The sequence below is a fragment of the Zosterops lateralis genome, assembly GCF_965231275.1.
Source record: "Zosterops lateralis genome assembly, chromosome: 32".
Taxonomy (NCBI): domain Eukaryota; kingdom Metazoa; phylum Chordata; class Aves; order Passeriformes; family Zosteropidae; genus Zosterops; species Zosterops lateralis.
The window spans coordinates 207,851-233,074 of NC_139792.1; the positions used below are offsets into that span (position 1 = coordinate 207,851).

General features: G+C 57.7%; 1 protein-coding gene across 4 annotated transcripts in view; it reads right to left on the reverse strand.

Annotated features, from left to right (window-relative positions):
- LOC310921010 (cyclic AMP-dependent transcription factor ATF-7) overlaps nucleotides 1-25,224 on the reverse strand; it is a 34,584-nt gene that overhangs the window by 5,678 nt on the left and 3,682 nt on the right. The window contains exons 2-7 of one of the 4 annotated variants that reach the window (XM_083881082.1): nucleotides 8,922-9,018; nucleotides 5,831-5,949; nucleotides 2,675-2,815; nucleotides 1,996-2,153; nucleotides 1,089-1,188; nucleotides 16-129 (exon numbers count right to left, since the gene is read on the reverse strand). In XM_083881082.1, the coding sequence (XP_083737208.1) occupies nucleotides 16-129; nucleotides 1,089-1,188; nucleotides 1,996-2,153; nucleotides 2,675-2,815; nucleotides 5,831-5,949; nucleotides 8,922-9,018 (729 nt within the window). Of the gene's footprint in view, nucleotides 1-15; nucleotides 130-1,088; nucleotides 1,189-1,995; nucleotides 2,154-2,674; nucleotides 2,842-5,820; nucleotides 5,950-8,921; nucleotides 9,019-25,224 lie in introns of all 4 variants that reach the window. The other 3 variants (XM_083881084.1, XM_083881083.1, XM_083881081.1) reach the window with 3 other exon arrangements.

A 25,224-nucleotide genomic window follows, 5' to 3' on the forward strand; every position in this document is an offset into this window, starting at 1 on the left:
CATCCCAGCACTCACCATCTTGGCCTCAGAGTGTGCTGCCAGCCCTGAGGGTGAGAGGGACCCACTGCTGCTGATGGGGGGCCCGGGGATGCCGGGGATGTTGGGCACCATGGCCATGGGCCGGGCCAGCTGTGAGGGGAGCAGGGACAGCGGGGTTGGCACCTGCAGCAGCTCTGCAGGAGCTCCCTGGCAGAGCAGGGCTGTAAATCCTGACCAACGCCTCAACTCCAGCCATCCCTCACTGCTGCTGTCAGCCACGGGTGCTGGGAATCACCAGCACTGAGCACAGGGAAAGGACAGCCCCTTCCCTTCCCTTCCCTTCCCTTCCCTTCCCTTCCCTTCCCTTCCCTTCCCTTCCCTTCCCTTCCCTTCCCTTCCCTTCCCTTCCCTTCCCTTCCCTTCCCTTCCCTTCCCTTCCCTTCCCTTCCCTTCCCTTCCCTTCCCTTCCCTTCCCCATCAGTCCAAGGATGAGAGGAAAGGCACAAATCCCCCGTTTCTGTGGCAAAGCTGCTGCTGTGCTCCCTCTGGAGCTTCCTCCCTCAGAAACAGTGTGGGAAAGCCAGAATTTGGAACTGTTTATAACTCCCTTTGCGTAGCGAAACCCACAGATTGATTGGGAGGGAAGGGGTGAGGATGTTCCACACTGCCTCTGACCCATGGAAATCTCTGTGTGGGGCTGTGCAGTGCCCAGCCTGGGCTGCAGGTGCTGTTTTCTGCCTGGCACAGCCAGACACTCTCCCTGCAATGGTCACTCTCCCTGCAATGGTCTCTCTCCCTGCAGTGGACACTCTCCCTGCAATGGACACTCTCCCTGCAATCTCGGCTGCTCCAAACGAGATTGGAGCAGCAGCTCCTGGGGGCTCCAGCCCCGCCTGCCATCTGTCTGGGCACGGCTTTGGATTTCTCCAAACCCATTGACTGCCCTCCTGTGCCATCCACACGTCACTGCTGCCCTGCCAGAGCCGCCCTCCTCTCCCTCCTCCTCCTCCTGCAGCCTGGCCTGGCTGGAGCAGGAGGATCAGAGCAAACAGCAGCTCCTTCGAGAGCCCATCCCTGCTCCAGGCAGGAGTTCTGGAAGGTTCTCTCACCGAAATGACAGACGGCATCTGCACGGGGGGCCCGGGCAGCACGGGCATGGTCTGGCCATTGGCGAGCTGCACGACGAGCGGGAGGGAGCCCGTGGGGGACCTGCAGGCACAGACAACCCCGGCGTGGTTCTCCAGGTTCCTGAGGGCCCAGCAGGGCCAAACCTGCCTCTGCTGAGGCTCAGGGTGATCCCTGCACGCTCAGCCCCTTCCTGCCTGTGCTGAGCTCAGAGTGCAGCTCCTGCAGGCAGCCAGGAGCCGTGCCAGGGCAACCAGGAGCTGTGCCAGGGCAAACGGCCCCCGAGGCAGGGCCAGCAGCTCTGGGGACACTTCAGAGGCTCCAAACACTGCCCCAGACAGTCCCTGAGCCATTCCAGCCCCACACAACCCCTGAGCCACTCCTGCTCCACACAATCCCTGAACCATTCCAGCCCCACAATCCCTAAACCACTCCTGCCCCACACACAATCCATGGGCCAGCCCCAGACAATCCCTGAGCCATCCCAGCCCCAGACAGTCCCTAAACCATTCCAGCCCCACACAACCCCTGAGCCATCCCAGCCGCAGACAATCCCTGAGCCATCCCAGCCCCAGACAATCCCTAAACCATTCCAGCTCCAGACAGTCCCCCAGCACTGCCGGGCTCTGCCAGGCGCCGTGCCGAGCTCAGGGAGCGTTTTCATCTCTCCCCACGGTGAGCTTTGCCTCGTTTCACTGAGTTCTGCCTCGTTTCCCAGCTCCAGGACAATTAGTTCCTGCTTGCTGCGCTGCCACCCCGGCGTGCTGCCGCAGACGGGGCGTGAGCGGCCCCGAGCATCCCCTGCTCACATCCCTGGCGGTTCTGGGGCTCAGGGAACCCCTCCTGGTGCCCCATTCCTGCCCCAGGGAAGCCCCCTGGCCCAGCACTCACCCCAGCTGCCTGTTGGAAGGGGGGGCCTGTGTGATGACGGAGGTGGGGGACGGCAGGGTGGGCTGCAGGGGGTCGTAGCCCAGGTGCAGAGGCAGCGAGCCCGGCCGCACGATGGTGGGCGTGGGTGTGGAGAGCACCAGAGGCTTGGAGGGCAGCTCCTGCAGGGGAGAGCACAGCACGGGGGGTCACAGAGCTGCCAGGACCTTTCTCCTGTGGGTTTGGAGCATCCAGGAGCCTCCACACACAGAGACTGAGGGGAGCACATCACCCACGGCACACGGGGAGGAGTGGGGAAGCTCCAGGCCCTCAGCCCAGGGTGTTTTAGGAGCTCCAGCCCCTCCATTTGGGGTGTTTTAGGAGCTCCAGCTCCTTCATTTGGGGATTTTAGAAGCTCCAGCCCCTTCATTTGGGGTGTTTTAGGAAGGGGTGAATCTTCAGCCCCTCACTCTGTCCTTTCAGAGGCTCAGCTCAGGCCTCAAAGAAGCCCAAATCAGGACCCAGAAAAGCCCAACTCATGCTCTCAAAAAAGCCCAATTCAGGCCCCAAAGGAGCCCAATTCAGGCCCCAAAAGAGCCCAACTCAGGCCTTGCCCCACAGCTGGGCCCCACAGGGCAAAGGGACAGCCCCAGCCCCCGGGGACAGCCCTGGGGACAGCCCCAGCCCCCGGGGACAGCCCCACCTTGTCCTTGTGCTGCGGCGAGCGGGGCCGGGCCGCGGGGCTGGGGCTGTCGGGTGGGGACGAGTCCACCTCCACCGGCTCCTCCTCCTTGATCTTGATCTCCGGGGTGGAGGGCAGGGACATGTCCAGGGCCCCCGAGCTCTGCGGGAGGGAAAGGACAGTCAGCCCTGAGAGGAAAATCAGCCCTGAATAGGAAATGAACCCTAAAAAGGACAATCAGCCCTGAATGGAAAACCAACCCTAGAAAGGAAAATGAACCCTAGAAAGAACAATCAGCCCTGAGAGGACAGTCAGCCCTGAAAGGAAGATCAGCCCTGAGAGGACAGTCAGCCCTGAAAGGAAGATCATCCCTGAAAGGACAACTAGCCCTGAATGGAAAATCAAACCTAGAAAAGAAAATCAGCCCTGAAAGGAGAATCAACCCTGAAAGGACAATCAACTCGCATTGTCTGTGAAATGTTCTAAAAAACGTTCGGCTGCTCCCCGAGGAAGAGGCTCCGGCTCCCAGCTCTTGCCAAATTATTATTATTTATTTGTACTGAAGCAGCATCTGGGAGCCCGAGGCAGAGAACGGGGCTGCTCCAGCCCCGGCCAAACGGAGATGGAGGCCCAGGAACAACAGGCAGCCCCAGATGGCAGCGGTTTGTGGGTTCTCAGTAACACACACGACTTCTCCACGGGCTGTTATTATGATTTCTTGGTATAAAAAGGGCCCTGCTAAGGAGAACAGGTACCCAAGCCAAATGCCTGCGAGTTACAGGAGGCACTTTCATTCACAGAAGAGCTGTAAAACATTGTATAAATCAGCCTGAATTATTTTATTACCCGATTATCAAAAGCAAACAAAGAGCCATGCAAGTTATTAAATATCTATGAGCGCCCCATTAAAATAAAACCCAACCATATGCCTGGAGTTGGCCACTTGCCACCACCCTGGGATCCAGCAGGGCCAGGAAAGTGGAACCAGTGGAACCAGTCAGGGATGGGCAGGGGATGGGGAGGGCAGGGGTCAGCAAGGTGAGGGGACAGCCAGGTGAGGGACAGCCAGGTGAGGGGACAATGGAATTGAGGGGACAATGGAATTGAGGGGACAAAGGAATTCAGGGGATAACTGTGCCTGTCCCAGCCCTGGAGGGAGCAGCAGAGCAAGGATCTGCTCCAGACCTCGCAAATCACCTGGTGCCTCCTCCTGTGCAGGCAGGAAAAACTGTCCTGAAATCAGCCCTGACAGCTCTGCTTGTCCAGCCTGTTCTGCATCTCTCCCTGTTCCATTCCTGATCCATCCCTGCTCCATCCATCCATCCATCCATCCATCCATCCATCCATCCATCCATCCATCCATCCATCCATCCATCCATCCATCCCAGATCCATCCTTCCATCCCTGCTCCATCCATCCCAGCACTAAAAGGGTAAATGTAGGTGTTTTAGAGCAAAGTCAGGCTCCAGCTCCTCAGTTTGGGGTGTTTTAGGAGGATGCAGTGCCAGTTTGGGGTATTTTAGAGGGGATGCAGCCCCAGTTTTTGGGGTGTTTTAGGGGGGCTGCAGCCCCAGTTTGGGGGGTTTTAGGGGGATGCAGCCCCAGTTTGGGGGGTTTTAGGGGGATGCAGCCCCAGTTTGGGGTGGTTTGGGGTGTTTTAGGGGGATGCAGCCCCAGTTTGGGGTATTTTGGGGGCTGCAGCCCCAGCTCTGCCCCTCGCCGCTCCCCGGGGCGGTTTTACCGGCGGTAGGAGCAGCAATAACCATTTCCCTGCCCTTTCCGAGCGGAGCCGCCGCCGCGGGGACCACAAAGGAGCCGGGATTAACATGCAGGAAAAGTTTCAAAGCGCTTAAAGCGCCTCCGGGGAAGCTCCCGCCGCGCCCGCGGTTTTAATTAACGGCGCTGGAGCGAGACCACCCTCGGAAAGGGGAGGACAAACTGGAGGAGGCTGCGAGCCCAGAACGGGCACTGAGTGACCCTCTGACCCCGCTGACCGGCTCTGGAGGAGGAAAAACCCTAAAATCCCCTAAAAAGCGGCATTTCCCGAGCTCTGGGCGCACGGAATCATTTCTGAGGAAGGTTTAGGCTGAGCCATCCTAAAGCCAGGCCCAGGAGGGACAGCCCAGCCCTGGGTGGTCTCCCCGGGCGATTCCAGGTGCCAAAACGCCAAAACGCATTAAAAAAACCTCTAAAAATGTGAAAAATCCTCCTTTTCCCGCAGCCCCTTCCCAGAACAAAGGGCAGGAGAACCTTTGCAGCAGCCGCATACCAATGAGAGAGATCAATTTCGGTTTAAAGAGCCTGTTATTGGCGAGGGAGGGGAGGGGAGGGGGGGAGAGCGGGTGGGAAGCCAGGTTTCAGTTTTAATTCTGAATTCCTCCGTTCCCCATCTCGGGAAGATTTACGCGGCTCGGCTCCCGCAGTTTATTTCCGAGCAGCGCCGCTGACTGCGAGCGTATGTACGGACATAGATCAATTTAGTAAATGTATGTGCCAGGCTGAGAGCCCGGCGCGCATCTGCTGCTGCTCCGAGAGCGGGGAGGGGGCGGGGGGCTGGAAATGGCCTTAATTAGCCGCTTTCTGATGAGATCCCCTTGTCCTTCAGCCCCTGGCGCTGCCGGCTTTGCGGGGGCAGCCTGGATCGATGGCGCTGGCGGAGCCAGGAGCTCTTTGTCAGGGAAAGCTGCTCCTTTTCTGGGGCTGGTGGGGAAAGGTGCGGTCCCTGCCCTGCTCCGGCCCCTGCCAGGCTCCCCCGGGGGTTTGTGTTCCCATCCCGGGTGTTCTCGGCGTTCTACAGCTCCTTTTTCGAGGTTTGGGGTGTTTTGAGCGCTCCTCTTCTCTATTCCCCCCCCCCCCCATCCACTTTTCTTCGAAGTGAAAAGCGAAAATAATAATAATAAACTGTTAAATCCGCTCTCTGCAGGCCTGGGACCGCTGGGGAAAGCGGTGGCACTCCCCCTCTCTATTTCCCCCCTCTATCCACTCTTCTTCGAAGTGAAAAGTGAAAATAATAATAATAAACCGTTAAATCTGCTCTCTGCAGGCCTGGGACCGCTGGGGAAAGCGGCCAGAGACACCCGAGTTACACAAATAAACCCCCCCAGAGGCCACAGCAGACCCTGTGCCCTCCCCAGAGCGGCCCCAGCCCCTCCCAGGGCAGCCTCGGCCTCTTCTTGCCTTTTTCTCATCGTCCTCGGCCGCTTTCTTGAACTCGTGCTCGAAGGAACTGGCCAGCTCGTTGAACAGTCCCACCTCCTCACAGTTCTTCAGGAACCGGGTCGGGGTCGGGGTCTGATCTGGGTCGGGTTGGAACACGGAGAGTTGGTCAGGGAGAGGCCAAAAAAATGAAAAAATGGCATTTTACCCACCCTGGGCTTCAGTGGGAAGGTGTGTGGCACCCTGGGGACAGCGAGTGGCACTTTGGGACGGGGACAGTCGTTTCTTGCTGGCTTTGTTTGTTTCTCTGGTGTCTGAGGAAATGATTGTTGGGGCAAGAGGATTTCTGAGGAAATGGGAGTTTGGTCTCCCCGAAATCACAAACACAGGGAGGGATGAGAGGGGAGAGCGGCTGAAGGGAGCAGCCCCAGGGCTGGGCAGAGCCTCTGCCCTCCCTGTGCCAGCCCTGGATCCCAGAGCCATGCCCTGGGAATGCTCCTGACCCCAAATCCCAAATCCATTCCTTGGGAATGCTCCCGGGCCCCAAATCCCAAATCCATTCCTTGGGAATGCTCCTGACTCCCAATTCCCAAATCCATTCCTTGGGAATGCTCCTGACCCCCAAATCCCAAATCCATTCCCTGGGAATGCTCCTGACCCCAAATCCCAAATCCATTCCCTGGGAATGTTCCTGGCCCCCAAATCCCAAATCCATTCCCTGGGAATGCTCCTGACCCCAAATCCCAAATCCATTCCCTGGGAATGTTCCTGGCCCCCAAATCCCAAATCCATTCCCTGGGAATGCTCCTGGCCCCCAAATCCCAAATCCATTCCCTGGGAATGCTCCCGGGCCCCAAATCCAATCCTGGAGACATTCCCAATCCCAAATCCATTCCCTGGGAATGCTCCCCTCCCTATGCCAGCCCCCAATCCCAGAGCCATTCCCAACCCCAGAGCCATTCCCAGGGAATTCTCCCATTCCCGCTGTCCCATTCCCAATCCTGTCCCATTCCCGGTCCAGCCCTCCCTGTGGGATTCTCCCCACACAAACACAAACACAACCAGCCGTGGCCTGTCTGGCCATCACCCAGCCCATAAAAACACCAGGAAACCTCCCTGCTCCAGGCCAGCCTCCCATTCCATCGGGAATCACACCAAAGGACAAACGCTCCCGCAGGAAAACATCGGGATTTTCCAGCACAAAGAGCATCCCTGGGATGATCCAGCCCCACTCCAAACCCTCCCTCAGGAAAACACCGGGATTTTCCAGCACAAAGAGCATCTCTGGGATGATCCAGCCCCACTCCAAACCCTCCCTCTGTTTGCCACCGAAGCAAAATCCCCCTCTGGGCGCCCTTTGCTTCCCCCCAGATCCCAATCCATAAAACCCGGCAGCTCCATCAACCAAATCTCTCCGCAGGAGGTTGTTTTTCCAGGGCTTTAACAGCTCTCAGGGCTCTTTTGGGATCGTTCTGTGCTCGGCATTGCCCTCCCGAGCCGCAGAGATTTCCACAAACAAAGCCTGGCCCTGCCGTGCTCCTGCCCTGCCCCAACACAGCACCAGGATAGCTCCTGCCCTGCCCCACAGGTGCCTGATCCCATAAAAACCCTGTCCCCAATGCCAGGAGGGTTCTTTGTGACCCTCCTCGGCTCAGCCAGGTCCAGATCCTGCCCCACAGGTGCCCAATCCCATAAAAACCCCATTCCCTGCTGCCAGAAGGGTTCTTTGTCATCCTCCCCAGCTCAGCCAGGTCCAGATCCTGCCCCACAGGTGCCTGATCCCATAAAAACCCTGTCCCCAATGCCAGGAGGGTTCTTTGTGACCCTCCTCGGCTCAGCCAGGTCCAGATCCTGCCCCACAGGTGCCCAATCCCATAAAAACCCCATTCCCTGCTGCCAGAAGGGTTCTTTGTCATCCTCCCCAGCTCAGCCAGGTCCAGATCCTGCCCCACAGGTGCCTGATCCCGTAAAAACCCTGTCCCCAATGCCAGGAGGGTTCTTTGTGACCCTCCTCGGCTCAGCCAGGTCCAGATCCTGCCCCACAGGTGCCCAATCCCATAAAAACCCCATTCCCTGCTGCCAGAAGGGTTCTTTGTGACCCTCTCCAGCTAAGCCAGGTCCTGCTCCTGCCACAGGGCCTCAGGAGGAATCCCAGACACAAAACGGTGCCCGGAAAAACCCCACAGGGATGGAATTCCAGGCAATAACAGGCCTGGACCTCACTGCTCAAAGCCAGAGGGGTTCTACAGCCCTCACACCCCCCAGGCTGGGCCAGGCAGTGACAGGTTTGAGGTTTAGCTGGTCCTGAACTGACCAGGGATAAGTTGGGTTTGTTTAACTGGTCCTGAACTGGTCAGAGTTTGTTTGGGGTTTAGCTGCTCCTGAACTGGCCTGGAATAAATTGGGTTTGTTGGGGTTTAACTGGTCCTGAACTGGACAGAGATAAATTGGGTTTGTTTGAGTTTATCTGGTCCTGAACTGGCCTGGGATAAATTTTGTTTGGGGTTAACTGGTCCTAAACCAGGGATAAATTGGGTTTGTTTGGGTTTAACTGGTCCTGAACCGGTCACAGATGAATTTGGTTTATTTGGGGTTTTTTGTGCTCTACCCCAGAGCAGCCCCCCAGTGTCAGTTCCCCCAGTCTCACAGAGGCTGCCGGGCCCAGGTGCTGTGGGAGCTCCTGGCCAGGGCTCTGCAGCCCGGCTGTGCTCGGTGGGGCTTTAATTTATTAACTGCAGCTTCCTAAAAGCTCGGGAAAATTGACACCTGGGCTGAGAGGGGAAGCTGCTCTGTCAGCTTTGGTTCATCGTCCTCAAAGCACACGCAGAGACGTGAAAGCCCTTCTGGCCATAAATCCTCCAGCCTTTAATAAAAAAAAGGGGCGAGAGCTTAAAAAAAAAAATTAAAGAAAAAAATTAAATAAAAAAACCCCAAACCCCACAAAACCTGATACCACCATAAAAAAAAAAAAAAAAAAAAAAAAAAAGAACTTGGAAGGCTCTGGCTTTGCTTTTGCCCTGATTAAATGCAGATCACAGGAGGTTTTATGGGTTTTTTTGCAGTGCATCTGGTCCCTGGCATCAATCTTGCGGGGCGCTGGCCGGGCACATACCTGCGATGATGACGGAGTCGGTGCGAGCAGGGCCGAATTTCAATGTCATCTCGTGCTTGTGTTTATGAACCGCCAGGTGGTCCTCGTTTGTGAACCTCTGAAATGAAACAATTTAGAAAATGGGGAATAAATGGGCTCTGTGTTTTACGGGCCCGTCCCGCGGCGGGTGACGGGGGGAGAGGAGGCTGTGGGGTGAGAATGGGGGAGCCCAGAAGGGGGGAAAAAGGGAAAAAAAGGCTTTTAATGCAGCTCTGGATGGTGGGGGGCAAGGATTTTTAATAATCCGGGGTTTAGGTGATGGAGCCAGGCGGGCTGGGCTGCAGCCGATGGAAATTCCGAATTCCACAATTCCCACTTTATTGCCGGCTGAGGAAATGGGGAATTCGGTGCAATTTGGGGCGACTTCTGCATGGGGTGAGGCAGAGCCAGCCCCACCTGGAGATTCATCCGGAGTGAGGACACGGAGGGGGAACATCCCTCACCCCCAGTGAAATTCCACCTGCGGGGAGAGCTGTGGGACCATCCCGGTCCCTTTGGGGAGGGCACAAACCCCTCCCGGGGCTGTGGGGCCGGCTGTGGGGCCGGCAGAGGCAGACAAAGGCACGGAGGGCTGGGGAAGAGCAGAGCAGAGGAGAGGGGAGGCAGGCAGGGACGGGGTTAAAGCACAGCCCCATAAAGCCCAGGATGGATTGCGTCTCTCCTAATAGACTGCGACAAACGGGGCCGGGGCACGGCTCCTCCGCAGCGCTTTGATGCATCCAGCAGCCCCGGCTGCTTCCAGAAAAACGCTGCAGCAGCAGCAGCAGAGGAGCAGCAGTGGAGCATTCCTGCCCCTTCCCCTGAGCATCCCAACCCAAACCCACCCGGAGCCACCTGCTCCTGTGGGGGGCTCCAGCCTGGCGCCCACCCGGGGCCTTCCCGCGGGTTTATTTACGGCTCTGCTGCTTTAGAAAATAAATAATAAATAATAAATAAATAAATCTGCGTTTTCTGAGCTGGGCAGAGGAGGGGGACAGTCCCTGGGTGGTGGGGACAATCCCTTGATGCCAGGGGACAATCCCTTGGTGGTAGGGGACAATCCCTCAATGGTGGGAGACACCCCTGTGTGGCAGGGGACAATCCCTGTGTGGCAGGGGACAATCCCTTGGTGGCAGGGGACAATCCCTTGGTGGCAGGGGACAATCTCTCAATGGTGGGAGACATCCCTGGGTGGTGGGGACAATCCCTCTGTGATGGGGGGACAATCCCTGGGTGGCAGGGGACAGTCCTGGGTGGCAGGGGACAGTCCCTCGGCAGTGGGGGACAATCCCTGGGTGGCAGGGGACAATCCCTGGGTGACAAGGACACCACGACACCGGGTCCATCTGCCCCAGCCCCTTCCCCCGGGCTCAGGGACGAGGGGGCTGCACTCACAGAGCCCCTCAGTGCTCACAGGGTGCTCTGGCAGCCGTTCCTGATTTGGGCTCAGCTTTGGAGAAATCAGAGCTGCTGGGAGAAAAGCCAAGAGGTTTTTTCTGCCTGTGGAACTCCAGGAAGAGACTGAACCCCGTCTCCCCCAGCTCTGCTCCGTAACTAAACCTTAAATAAACCCCAAATAAAAATTTCTCGACGGTTCGGCCAAAATCTGCCTGATCTGGGGTGTTTTTTTTTCCTCCCCGCAGCTCCTGGTGCTCCAGCCTGGCCATAAAACCTTTTTGTGCACGGAGCTTTCACAGATCCCGGCCCGAAATGCTCCTGAACAAAGGGAAGGAAAGGGAAAGAGGGAGAATCGAGGGAGGGAGAATCGAGGGAGAATTCAGGGAGAATTGAAGGAGAATCGACGGAGAATCGGCGGCGCCGGTCCCAGGGCGCTGCAGGGCAAGGGACACCCACAACTTCACCCAGAACTTCACCCAAATCTTCACCCAGAACTTCCACCCACCCAAATCTTCACCCCACATCTTCACCTCTCCCCACATCTTCACCCACAATTTCCACCCACACGTTCCATCCACATCTTCGCACCCACATCTTGGCACCCACATCCTCCACCCAATCTTCCCCCACATCCTGCAGGGGTTTGGCCCCACAGTCCCTGGGGTTTTGGGATGTGGCTGCCCGTGGTGGGACCTGCGGGATGGGTGAACCGTGGGAAGCAAACGCGGGTTTTGTGTGAGCAGAGGGGTTGGGATGAATATTCAGCAGGCGGGCGGTGTCGGGGATCCGAACACCTGAGATGGAAAGGGGAGAAAAAAAAAATAAAACCCACAAAAATTCCCAATTCTCCCGCCTCCGTTTTGTGCTAAAGAAATAGGATTTTTTAGGTCAGGGAGGTAAAGAAGTGCAGAGCAGGGTCGTGTCTCTCCCACCAGCCCCAGCCTGGCCTCGCCAACGCCGGGTTTATTTTAATCTTTCATTTTCCTTCATTGCCGGATTTTTTTTTTCCCCCTTCTAATTTTATTTTTTTTTTTTCCCCGGCAGTTTCGGTGCGGCGGGCGCGCGTTACAGCTCTATTTAACATCTTTATGTGGGCTCACAGCTCGGGAGCTCTCTCCTTCCCTGCGCAGAAATGCTCACAGACACAATATATCTTTCTGCACACATTTCCAAACGCCGAAACCCAGAGGCTGAGTCTGGCACTTGGGCTCTAAATCATGTCATTTTACACAGAGAGGGGAAGCAGAGGGGGGAGAGGAGGAGGGGGGGAAGAATAGGGGGGAAAAAAATGGAATGAGTTAAAGCCACAGCACCGGCTTTAATATTTAATCTCCTTCCATCAGCAGCTGACATACAGCAGGGTTATTTCAGCTGCTATTTTGCGGGTGTCGGAATTAAAAAGAAGATGTTGGCTGTAAAGTCTTTGGGCCGAGGGACAGCAGCGGGGTGAGCTGAGCTGCCAGCCGGCCCCCGGGGTTTCCCCAGGCCTGGAGCTGCCTCCTGCAGACACAAATTTGGCGTTTTTCCCTCCCTGCGGGGCCGGGGAGGGCTGGACACAGCCGGGGCTGCTGCAGCTTTTGGGGCTGAACAGCTCCAGGGGCCTGGGCTGGGCACAGGGAGGGCTGGGACAGCTCTAGGGATAAAAAAAAAAACATATTTAAGGGCAGACAAAGCTTCCCAGCAGAGCTCAGCTCCCCGGGCAGGCAGGAGGGGATTCCTGCAGTGACACAAACACAAAACGAGGAGCGAGGGGCTCATTGCTCGGGGGGTTTCCTGGGTTTTGTTTGGTGCAGAGAGAGGGGTCAGGGGAGAGCCCAGGATGGGGGATCCTGCGGCGGGATGGGCTGGATTTTAATTTTAACCTTGGCGGTCCTGCCCAGAGCCCGGGCCGGCCACTCCCCCGGCCAGAATCCCCCCAGGAGCGGCCGGAGGGCCGGGGGGGCAGCGCTGCCTCCCCCCGCTCGTCCCCGCCAGGATTAACGAGCGGAATTAACGAGCTGTCAGCGCCAGGGGAGGCCGGGCCCTGCTCCGGCCCTGACTCGTGCTGGAGACACCGTGGGCACAGCGCTGGGGACACCCTGATCAATGGGCTGGAGACACTCTGGTCACTGGAGACACCGTGGTGACACGGCTGGAGACACCCTGGTGACAGGGACACCCTGGCGACAGGGACAGCCTGGTGACAGGGACACCCTGATCAATGGGCTGGAGACACCGTGGTCACTGGAGACACCCTGGTGACAGGGCTGGGGACACCCTGGTGACAGGGCTGGGGACACCCTGGTGACAGGGACACCCTGGTGACAGGGACAGCCTGATCAATGGGCTGGAGCCACCCTGGTCACTGGAGACACTGTGGTCACAACACTGGGGACACCCTGGTCACACGGCTGGAGCCACCGTGGTGACAGGGACACACCTGAGCACAGGGACACAGAAGGGAGCAGCAGGAGGCTGCCCTGGGGTCACCGTGCCCATGGGGACACCCCGGTGACAGGGACACTCCGGTGACAGGGACACCGACAGGACCAGCAGGAGGAGGAGGAGGAGGAGCAGGAGCAGGAGGAGGCTGCACTGCGGTGCGGGAGGGAAGCGCTGCAGGGCTGAGTCGCCGCCTCTCAAAGCTGCCGCGCTCTGGGTTCGGGTTTTACCTCCGGAGCCCGGCCCTGGTTCCGCACAGGCCGGGCCCAGGGCTGGGCTTGTCCTGGGACGTCCCGGGGCCCTCCTGGGCCAGCCCGGGGGGGGTTTGGACCTCCCGGGCCATCCCAGCCCAGCCTGTCCTCGGGCTCGTGGATTGCCGGGTGCGGAGAGATTCCCTGTCCATCTCCAGTCATTCCCAGCCCCATTCCAGGCTGCACGGCGGTTCCCCGCTCGCTGGGCACAGCCCAGGGGTCTCAGGGGGGCTCGGGGGGGCTCGGGGTGTCCCCAAGGCCAGGGGACAGCGCGCTGTCCCACAGTGAGTGCCGTGCCCCCGCCGCTGGCTCGGTCCCCGTGTCCCAGCTGAGCCATTCCGGGATAATTCCCTCCCGGTCTGCACTGCCCGGATTAATTCGCTAATGCGCCTCAAGCGCCCCGATCCCCGGCGATCCCGGGTGATTCACGGCCGCCCGGGCCGGGGGGAGGCGGCGCTGACCCCGGGCCCGTTTCCAGGGGAGGGCGGTGGGGAGGGGGAGCCGCGGAGCCGCCCCGCTTTGGGGAGTCCAACAGCGCACGGACACCTTGTCCCGTCCCAGCGGCACTGGACACACGGGACAGAGCCTTGGGGGGCCGGGGGAGCTCGGGGACACCCCGGGGTGTTTCCCACGGAGGCACCGAGGTCACCGGGCGCTCCCGGAGGGGCCGGCGGTGACGGGGGAGGATGGAGGGGAACGGGGGAAGCTCTGGAAGGAAAATCAGACCGAGAACGGCGCTTGGAGAGCTCGGGCTGCACGGCGGGGCCGTGTCCACAGCCCAGGGAAGAGCTGGAGGAGAGGAAAGGCTGGGAGAGGGGACATTCCCTCTGCTGTGCTCCCGGCAGATCCTGCTCCACACCGGGACCCAAAACCCCGACCAGCCCGAGCCTTTCCCGAGCCTTTCCCAGTGCTCAGAACCCAAACCCCGACCAGCCCCAGCCTTTCCCGGGCCTTTCTCAGTGCTCAGGACCCCAAACCCCACCAGCCCCAGCATTTCCCAGTGCTCAGAACCCAAAGCCGAGCCTTTCCCGAGCCCTTCCCAATGCTCAGGACCCCAAACCCCGACCAGCCCCAGCCTTTCCCAGCGCTCAGAACCCAAACCCCGAGCCTTTCCCGAGCCTTTTTCCCCGCCGGCTCCAGGGAAGGAGCCCCGGGGGCGTTCTGAGCCATTTCCCCCCCCCCCCCCCCCGGAGCTGCCCCCAGCTCAAACTGCGGCGACATTTAATCCCTGAAATGTTCTTTTTGGCTCTGGCGGCTCCAGGGACCCCGTGTCTCTGCCTTGCCCTTTAAAACGCCGCTCCCTCCCGCCCCGTGATTGATTCCGGGTCCTTCCTTCTGGTTAAAAAAAAAAAAAAAAAAAAAAAAAAAAAAAAAAAAAAAAAAAGGGGAGGAATCATAATAATAATGAAACTCTGGGCAGCGCTGGGTGAGGAATCCCCGGCCCAGCAGCCCCACAGAGCGTTCTGCAAAGCGCCAAAATTGGGATTTTTGTTCCCTTTTCTTGTTTGCTCGGAGAATTTTTATTTTTTTTTTTTCTTTCGTAGGTACTCCCCGAAGTTCCCCGCAGTTCACACAAAGAGCAAAGCGGGTTCTGGAGCCTCCCCCATCCCATCCCATCCTCCTTGGCCAGAAGGGCAGAGCGTTTAACTGGGAGTAGGTAAATAATTTAATTTACATTTCTATGGCTGCGCTCATCCCAAAGGGCTTCTCAGGCACAGGCCCCTCCTGGAATGCAGGTGTGTGGGCAGGGGGGGCGAGGAACCATCTGGCTGAGGACGTGAGGAGCCAAGGACGTCCGGGCTGAGCCCTCCCCCAGCTCCGCGTCCCTCTTTTTTATTTGATTTTATTTTCCCCTTCAATTTCGGGGAAATCTCCCCGGGCAGAGCCGAGGTGGGAGCAGAAGGAACAGCACGGAGAGAGATGGGATGGGAACACCGGGCCTGGGGTTATCCCGGCAGGATTTAACCCCCGGAGCTGGGATGGGAACGCCAGGCCCGGGGTTATTTAACCCTCGGAGTTGGGCACCCCTCACCACCAAATCCAGGGACTCTCCGGGCTGGGGTTACAGAGATAAACTGGAATCAGCCCCGGTTCCCTCCAGGCTGGGGTTACAGGGATACAAACCCCAACTGGCTCCAGAATCTCCACCTCGAGAGAGCAGCGGGGATTTCCTATGGCACTGACGTGGCCTGGGGTGGATGGAGCCCATCCCAGGGAATGGAACCCCAAAACCCACAGGGATGGAACCCCAAAACCCACCGGGATGGATCCCTAAAACCCACAGGGATGGATCCCCAAAACCCACCGGGTTTAATCCCTAAACCCTGTGAGACAGATCCCTAAAACTCAGCAGGATGGCTCCATCCCATGGAACAGACCCCTAAACCCGTTTGGACGGCTCCATCCCATGGAACAGACCCCTAAACCCGTTTGGACGGCTCCATCCCAGGGAACAGATCCCCAAACCCATTTGGACGGCTCCATCCCAGGGAACAGACCCCTAAACCCGTTTGGACGGCTCCATCCCATGGAACAGACCCCTAAACCCGTTTGGACGGCTCCATCTCAGGGAACACATCCCCAAACCCCCAGAGCCAAACCCCGGGCGCTCCGCATCAATTCCGAAATCCCGGTATCCCCTCCCACCCCGGCGCGGGTGATTAACGGCCGGGTGTTAATTAGCGCTGCCGCAGGAGCCGAGGGGAGCGGCCCCGGGGGTCAGTGACGACCCCAGCCCGGCCCGGCCCGGCCCGGCGGCTCCTGGGGTGACCTTGGCCGGCCATCAATCCCGGGCTGCGGCAGGCAGAGCCAGACACCGGGAAAAGGCTCCATCCTCCTGCAGCGGGCACCGAACACAACCCACAAAGGCAATTCCGGCCCCGCATCCACCGGGAGCTCCGGAATGGACCGAGGAGAAGGCGTGGGATGAGCGGAATTCCTGCCCTAAGGGGAGAGCGGCCGGGCCAGCAGCCCACTATTATTATTATTATATAATAATAATTATTATGATATAATTATTATATAATTATGTGGCAGCTGCTGGGCTTTCAGGGGGCACTGCTGGTGTGGAGAGAGAATCCTGAGCCCCTGGGGCTGCTGGTGGAAAGGAAAGGGTAAAAAAAAAGAGGAAAAAACTACAATAAAATCAAATCCCCCTCCATGCTGCAGCTTCTGCTGTCACCCGGTGTCACCCCCTGCCCTGGACCCCCGGCAGCTCCTGAAGGAATAACCCGGGAGCTTTTCCCCAAGTTTTTTAATCCGGGAGCTTTTCCCGGAGTTTTATCCCCCAGCAAACAAACAAACAAACCAACAGGGGAGGGTTTATGGAGTCCTGCACTCCAAAAGCACAATGGGAACGCTCCAAAACAAGAATGAAGTGTAAAAATATCTCGATCCCAGCTGTGCCCGATGGATTTGCCGCCTCTCCTGCCCTGGGAGGGCTCAGGAAACGCCTCTGGAGAGGGGCCAGGCCCGGGAGAGGCTCTGGCAGCAGGAGGGACCCGGGAGGAGCCGCCCCAGGCCCGGAATTCCAGAGCCCTGCACCCCCTGGCACCTGCAGAAAGGGAAGCTGAGGCAGATGGGAGGCAGAGGCCGGGCTGGGGATGCCTCGGGTGGATTTGGGATACCTGAGACAGGGACAGGGGGCTGTGGTGGGGCTGTGGGAGCAGCTCCTTCCAGAATTTTCCCCGGGAAGAGCCGCAGGGAGGCCTGGGCTGGGCAGGGGGACTCCAGCAGCTCCCTGGGCCACTCCAGACCCTTCCCAACCCTTCCCAGCCCTTCCCAATCCCACTCCCCTGGGCTGCTGGAGTCCCCCTGTGCCTTCCCCACACCACCCCCCACTCACCATTGTCTCAGAGCTCCCCCAAAACCGACCCTAAAACAAAAGGGTTGGATCTCCGAGGGGCTCTGGGCTGGAAGCGCCGCCGTGGCTTAGCCTTGACCTTGGGACAATCACACAGAGGATGCCGCGGCCCCATTCAGCTTTTTAAGGCCCTGGAATGGCGATTTCCTTCAATTCAGCGCAATATTGGGAATGTGCCCACCCATTCACCGAGTGCGAGCTTCTTGTGATGGCTTTATCGCCTGGAAAAGGGGTTTTTTTGTGTGGATTTATCTCCCGAGGAAGCTCCAGCAGCAGCAGCAGCTGCCTGGGAAGGGCAGCAGGTCAAATTCAAAGAGAATTCCAGTCACTCCGAGGGGTTTGTCCCCTTTAATGGTGGCACCGAGGGAAAAAGCTGCAGAGAAATGCAGACCCAGGGATTGAAAACCACCCAAAAACGGGGAGGGGGAATTGCTGAAGGGTGGGAGATCATCGGGGACAAAACAGAGGGAGCAAACTGAGATCGGTGGGTACTTTGGGGATGAGCCAAGGAAGCCGTGGGTGTTTTGTCCCTGAAGTGTCCCAGGCCAGGTCCCTGCCCTGATCCCTAAAACCCTGTGGGATGGATTCCTAAACTCATTTGGATGGATCCATCCCAGGGAACTGATCCCCAAACCCCACGGGGGCCAAACCCCCATCCCAGATGAGTCCTGTCCTTGCACCCCTCCTCACCCACCCCAGACCTTCCTCAGAGCTCCATTTCTCACCCTGCACTTCCCATCCCCATCCCCAGAAATTTCCCACCTCAGTCCCCTGTACAAAAACTCATTTTTCTGTTTCCCCTGTACAAAATCTCATTTTTGTGTTTCCCCCGGAGATTTTGGCCGACCTGCAGCTCCCCTTCCCTCCTTCCCCTGCCCCTTCTTCCCACATCCAGCCGCATTCCCGGCTCCTGCCTGCTCCCAGCCGTCAGCACTGCGGTAATTAAACCTTTTAAAAAAAGGAGAGCAGCAGCAGCAGCAGCAGAAAAAAAAAAAAATAAAATCGGCGTTTGCCTCTTTTTTTGCCTCTCGGAAGAGCCACCTGTTTTATCGGAACGGGGATTTATGGGCACATTAACGTGGAGCTGCTGCTCCCACCCTGATGAGGTTCTCAGTGACCCTCTTCTCCCCGGAGATTTATGATTTTTCTCCCAGCACACTCCCGTGCCTGACTCCATCCTGCAGCTCCTGCAAACCTCCTTCTGCCCCCCAGAAACTGTCTGCAGTGGGTTTTCCCAGCCGTGGGGTCGGGGTTTGGTGGCAGAGGCTCCTCTCCTTTATCCTGATTTTTCCTGGGATGGGGCTCGGGGAGCAAACACTGCCACGATCCCCGCAGAGCTCTGGGGAGAGCTGGAGCCTTCCAGCTGCACTCTGCTCCCAGATCACGTCTGGCCACCCCAGACCCTCCCTCCTGCAGCCCCTGATGAAACCGAGCGGATAAAAAACCCCAGAACGCCCAGAAAAAAATCCTTTCCCAGCAGCTCCCCCCCACATCCCAGGGCCGAGGAGCTGATTCAGTGATGTGGAAACACAAAGCCAAGGTCACCAAAATCCCATCCCGTCGGGGCCTGAGCCGTTTTTCCTGCCCACGCTCCGGGCTGCAGGTAATAAAACCTCGCGGGGAGCAGGAGGCATTGAAATTCTCCTCTGGAGCTCTGCGGGCGTGGGGACTCTGCAGCAGCACCCCTGAGCCCTGGCAAGGAGAGGCACAGAGGCCTCAGCACCAAACCACGAGCAGGAATGGCCCAGCCCAGCTCCAGAGCCCAGAGCTGGGGAGAATTCCCCAATTCCCGGCACTGGGAATGAGCTCGGGAGCAGGGGAAGGAGGGAACTGCGGTGGTGCTGCAGGGCAGGGAGAAGGACTGTCCTTGGGCACTGGGAAGGGCTCATTCCCAAATCTCTGGCACTACAGGGCACTGGGAAAACCTCCCTCCTGGATCCTGGGCACTGCAGGACATTGAGAAGGGCACTGGGAAGGGCTCATTCCCAAATCCCCGGCATTCCTGGGCACCAGGAGAGGCTCACAGTGAATTCCTGGTGCTCCAGGGTACCAGGAAAGGCTCACAGTGAATTCCTGGTGCTCCAGGGTACCAGGAAAGGCTCACAGTGAATTCCTGGTGCTCCAGGGTACCAGGAAAGGCTCACAGTGAATTCCCAGCACTCCAGGGCACCAGGATCAGTCTCTGAGGACTCTGCAGGTGCCAGGTGGCAGCAGGTGAGGCAGGAAGGGGAGGGGAAATCCGATTATCGGCTCCTTCCAGCCCAGCCTTGGCTCACCCAAACGGCTCCTCGGGGTGTTTGTTCTCACCACTGCAGGGTTTTCAGACAGAACATTCCTTTGGGTGTTTATTGTCACTAATGCAGGGAATTTGGGGGTAGAATCACTCCCTGGGGTGTTTATTCTCAGCAGTGCAGGGGTTTTGGGACAGAACAGCTCCTTTGGGTGTTTATTCTCACAAACCCGGGGTTTTTTCAGCCAGAGCAGCTCCCCTGGGTGTTTACTCTCACAAACTCTGATGTTCAGACAGAAGCTCTCTCCCCTCGCCGGCACCGAAGGGGTCTCGGCAGCCGGGCCCAGGCGATGCTCGGAATTCCTGGCGATCCCTGCGGTGACCACAAACCCCTCCCTGCCCACCCCGGCCCCGCCTCGAGCCACGGCCTTTATAAATAAAACCGCGGTTTTTCTAAAGCCCGAGGGGAGCGGGGAAAGCTCCGGCCGAGCCCCCCCAGGGCTCCTCCCGCAGCTCTTTGTGCGCTGCCGCAGAGCCAGCCCGGTATTGTCTGTAGCTTCAGCCCCGACGGGGAGGGATTTTAGGAGTTTAATGTTTTTATTGTTTTAATCCGGTGTATAAAAAATAATAAAATAAAACGAAGGGAAAAAAATAATCAAAATGTCTTGAACACAGCAGCTGGGCCGAGCGCTGGGAAGGCGCGGCGCTCGAGCGGGTGTTAAAGGAGATTTAGGGAGGCTGGAGAGGGGCGGGATGAGCCCAGCCCGGCCTCACATTCCCTTTCCTGCCGCTCCAAACAAACCAAACCGGGGCCGCGCTTTGGCCAAAGCCCAGCCCCGGGCAGGGCGGGGATGACCCCGCTGGCCCTCGGGGGGTCTGAGCTCGGATCCGCCGGGAAAAGCCCCCGAGGTGTTTGTGTCCCCCCTGAGCCCCGTTTGTGTCCCCCAGCCCGGAGCATCCACCCCCGGCACTGCAGACCCTTTATGGACCCCAAACCCGACCCCAAACCCGGCCCCGAGCAAGGCGGTCACACAAAACCGGCGAGAAACGGAGGGAGAAAATGTCAGGAAAAAAACCCAAAAAAACCCAAACCAAAACCACAAAAAAAAAAACAAAAAACAAAAAACAAACAAAAAAAAAACCCACCAAAGGTAACCCCTCCCCTCTGCCATTTCTCTAGAAATACAGGAATTAAAGGTGTTTTTTCACTGCTGGCCCCCTGGCGCCCAGGACAGGCTGTGTCCCGTTTGCCCGTGTTCCAGAATTCCCAGTTATTCCCAGTATTCCCAGTTATTCCCGCTGCCGGCACCGGCAGAGGATCCGCGGCTGCCGCAGAGGGGCGGAGCGGCCAGAGCCAAACCCGGGGGAGGAAACGGGAGGAAAAAAAGGAGATTTTAAAAAAGGGAGAGAAAAAAATAGGGGTGAAAAAAAAGGGAGAAAAAAAAAAGGGAGAAAAAAAAATGGAGAAAAAAAAGAAAGGGAGAAAAAAAAAAAAGGAAGGAAACAAAAAGGGAGGGGAAAAAAAAAAAAAAAAAAAAAAAAAAAAAAAAAGGAAGACAGAGGAAAAGGGAGAAAAAGGACAAAAAGGGAGATTTTGGCTCCCGGGCCGGGCTGGGCCTGAGTGGGGAAGGGGACTCAGGAATCCAATCCCGAATATTTGGGTGTTAAATAAAAACAGGGCACAGGGTGAGGGGGTAAAAAGAAAACCTTCCTCCAGCCCACAGATCCCCAACTCAGCACCGAGAAAAGGATAAAACCCAACAACATCCCTCCAGCTTGGGTTGTTGTTTTTTTTTTAAATGAGGTGACAGCTTGGCTGGGTTTTAAACCACAAGTTCACAGAGAATGCTGCCAGCTCAGGCACCTTTCCGAGGGCTGGATAAATCCCTTTCCCCCGCAGCCCCAGCGATGCTGATAACGAGCTCTTTGTCAGAGCCGCCGCTCCAGGAGCCGCTGATTTGTTCTCGCAGTAAAATAAAACGGGATTTACAATTGTCTCGGAGCAGCGGGCAGGGGAACGAGAGAGAGAGAGAGAGAGAGAGAGGCTTCGGAACAGAACAGCCTTGACTTCCCAACGCTGTTTTTAACACCGGGAAATATCGCCCTGTGCCAGGAGAGCGCTGGGAGCGGGGAAAGCTCCGGCGCTGAGGATTTGGGGGCACTTTGAGAGCCCTCCCTGCCTGGGCAGGCACAGCTCCACAGCTCTGCCCCGTTCCTGCGGGTTTTAGGGAGAAATGAAGCAGATCCTGCAGCTCCCGGGAGGACAAACCCCAGCCCAGGCCCGGTTCTGAGCTGTGCTGAGGATCCAGCTTTGTCTTGGAGCATTTTCTGCTCCCCCCGAGCCCTCCCTGCCCGGCCAGGCACAGCTCCACAGCTCTGCCCCGTTCCTGCGGGTTTTAGGGAGAAACGAGGCCGATCCTGCAGCTCCTGGGAGGAGAATCCCCAGCCCAGGCCCGGCTCTGAGCCGTGCTGAGGCTCCAGCTCTGCCTCAGAGCATTTTCTGCTCCCCCCGAGCCTGGCTGGGCTCCCGCAGCAGGATTTGCGTTCCTGGGACAGAGCGGAGCTCCAGGTGAGGATTTGGCTCGGCTCCCTCGGCTCCCGGCAGAGGCTCGGTGGTGTCAGAGCCTCGAAATCCGAGCGAGAAGGAGCCACCCCCGAGAGGGCACGGCCGGGCTCCTCCAGGGGGGTTTCTGCACCCTGAGTGTGTTCCCAAAAAAGACAAACCCGCCCTCCTCGCTCCCCGCTGCTGCTGCCCGGGAACGGCGAGGCTCAGGGGAAATGTAAACCCCAGATAAATCAGAAACGGGACTCGGAGAAACCCGGTGCTGTCTGAGGGGCTCTGAACACGCCCAGGGGGCACTGGACCAACCCTGAACCCGGAGTGAAGCCCCCAGGGACCCCCCAGGAGTGTGATGTGATGGGCTGGGGAGACACCGCAGTGCCAGGGTCACCACAGGGTCAGTGTCACCACAATGACAGGGTCACCACAGTGCCAGAGCCACCCTAATGACAGTGCCACCCTAATGACAGGGCCACCCTAATGACAGGGCCGCCCCAGTGCCAGTGTCACCACAATGCCAGTGTCACCCCAATGCCACCCCAATGTCACCGTCACCCCAATGTCACCACAATGCCAGAGCCACCCTAATGACAGTGCCACTCCAATGCCAGAGACACCCCAATGTCACCTCAATGCCAGAGCCACCCCAGTGTCAGAGCCACCCCACGGCCACGCTGGGGCCAGCGCCACCCCAATGCCAGTGTCACCCTGAAAACAGTGCCACCACTGGGGTCAGTGCCACCCCAATGCCAGTGTCACCTTGGGACCAGTGCCTTCACAATGCCAGTGTCACCCCAGATCCACCCCAATGCCAGTGCCACCCCAGTGTCACCCCAGTGCCACCCCAATGCCAGAGCCACCCTGCCCGCAGCTGCACCCCCTGTGAAGGGAGCAGGGAGCAGCCTGAGCCGGGCTCTGCAGCAGAAAAACCTTTCCTGCAAGGACACTGCGGCACGGCACGGAGCTTCCAGCCTCATTCCTGCTCATCCTGGCTCATTCCTGCTCATCCCAGCCTCATTTCTGGCTCATCCCAGCCTCATTCCTGGCTCATTCCTAGTATATCCTGTCTCATTCCCAGCTCATTCCCGTGTCCCCCAGGAACACCAGTGCAGCCCCCCAGGTCTCCCCCTGCCCCGGCTCATCCCGGGCTCGGAGCTGTTCCCCTGCAGGGAAGGGGCTGAGCTGGGGCCGGTGCCCTGCAGGAAGCTCCAGGAGGCTCCGGCATTCCCAGCTGGAATTTGGACACGTCCAGGGCTGTGGCACAAACGCGCTGTACAAGAACTGCCAAGGAATCCCAGCCAGAGGAATGATAAAGGTTTTAACTTACAGGAAATGCTGCTATTAAATAATATTTAAGTCTTAATTATATTTTAAACCGGCCATTTTAGAAAAAAAGAAGTTCTATTACGGTGCTTTTGTAGTTAAAGGTCTGTCAACATTTCCATTTTAAACCTTCATTTCTAGGGGGTTTATAATTTGGCCATAAAAATTCATTCTAGGCTGGAACTTGGCAAACAGGGGCTCAGCCTAGGAGCAATATTTTTTATTATCCAATTTGGTTTAAATTGGTTTGGCCGTTTTTAAGTTATAGGAGTGTAAAAAATAAACGTTTACTGGTTTCAGATGCCTTCTCAAGCTTATTATTATTCAAAATTAGCCTTCCCCCTCCCCACCTCCAAAAATACCTTCAGCGAGAGGTGGGGGAGATCATTGGGCTCTGCTGACAGTCCAGGAGTTACGGCTCAAATTAATCCCCTCCTTCCCCTGCCAACAGCCCGGAGCTCCCGGAGCCAGCCCCGAGTGCATGCGGTGCTGCAGCTGCTGCTGCCGGTGCAGGGGCTGCAGCTGCTGCCAGGGATTGCATTTCCCTGGGAATGGAGCCTGAATTCATTCATCCCTCAGGAAACCTGCATTCCTTTGGGGAACCTGCATTCATCCCTCTGGGAACCTGCATTTCCCCAGGGAACCTGCATTCCCTGCATGTGTAACTGCTGCAGTCCTCTGCAGCTGCTGGTGGTGCTGCAGCTGCTCTCAGGGATTGCATTTCCCTGGGAATGGAGCCTGAATTCCCTCTGGGAACCCCCATCCCTTTGGGAATCTGCATTCCCTGCCTGCCTGCAGAGCCTGTGAGGCTGCAGCCGTGCAGCTGCTGGTGCAGGGACTGCAGCTGCTGTCAGTGACTGCATCCCTCTGGGAATCTGCATTCCTCAGGGAACCTGCATTCCCTGCCTGCATGTGGAGCCACTGCAGCCCTGCAGCTGCTGCTGGTGGTGCAGGGACGCAGCTGCTCTCAGGGGTTGCATTTCTCTGGGAACCTGCATGCCCCGTGTGCATGGGGAGCTGCTGCAGCAGCTGCTGTCAGGGGTTCACTCTGGAAATGGAACCTCCATGCCTCAGGGAACCTGCAGTCATTCCTCTGGGAATGGATCCTGCATTCCTGGGAATCCAGGGAGGCCTGTCCAGAAGATGCTCCTGGCCAGGGCTCCCAGTAAAAGCTGGAGCTGGGAAGGAGCTGGGGGTGGGCAGTGGGGGATCCCTGAGCTCCAGGTGGTCCCTGAGTTATGGACCAGCCCCAGACACACCTGCAGGACACAGCTCTGACTGTCCCCACAGGCTGAGGGGCAGCTGAGGGGCAGCATGGCAAAAAGGAGGAAAAAAGGGCGGGAAGAAAAAGGGCGGGAAGAAAAAGGGCGGGAAGAAAAAGGGCGGGAAGAAAAAGGGCGGGAAGAAAAAGGGCGGGAAGAAAAAGGGCGGGAAGAAAAAGGGCGGGAAGAAAAAGGGCGGGAAGAAAAAAAGAAAAAAAAGAGGAGCATTTTATCCCTGCTCCAGTCCTGGTCACTGCAGTGTCCTGGTCACCGTGGTGCCCCAGAGCTGTGACAGGTGTGTCCCCATAGCCCTGGAGGGGCAGCTCCAGGTGCCCACGGCCACCACAGTGCAGCCCCAGCTCTGGAGAGTGGCCCCAGTGCAGCCCCAGTGCAGCCCCAGTGCAGCCTTTCCCCTGTGCACAGCCTCTAAAGGGAATAATCCACGTTGGTTTGGGTTCTGCAAGGCCCAAAGCCCGGCCCAGCCAATGGCAGGAGCTGTTTGGGGCCTCATCCATTACTGGGCAATAGAGATTTAAGGGATAATGGCCATGGCAGCAGAGTATACAAAGCAATAAACTGCTTTTGAGGTTGGTTAAATGCCAAGTGATGCTGAGGCCTCGACGCCATAAACATTATTTCTATTATATGACAAGATAAGAGGATACAATAAACCAGCAAGAAGAGGAGGGGGGGAAACAAAAAAAAAAAATCCTCATTTTCTGGCCTCGTGAAAAGTTCTGGGCTCGGCATTTCCTGAAGGCTGCACAAAGCAGCCCTTCCGAGCATAGGGTTAGGGGGAATAAATTGGGAAATTAAGGGGGGGTTTAAAAAGCAAACGATTGTCTGAGGAAATGGCCTGGATAACTGGGGCTCTGGAGTCGGGGTTGGGGTGATTTGTGTGCCTTGTAAAAGGGAAATGCTGCGCAGGGAGGGCAGGCAGGGCCGGGCAAACTGGCGAATATATTGAATATTGTGCTG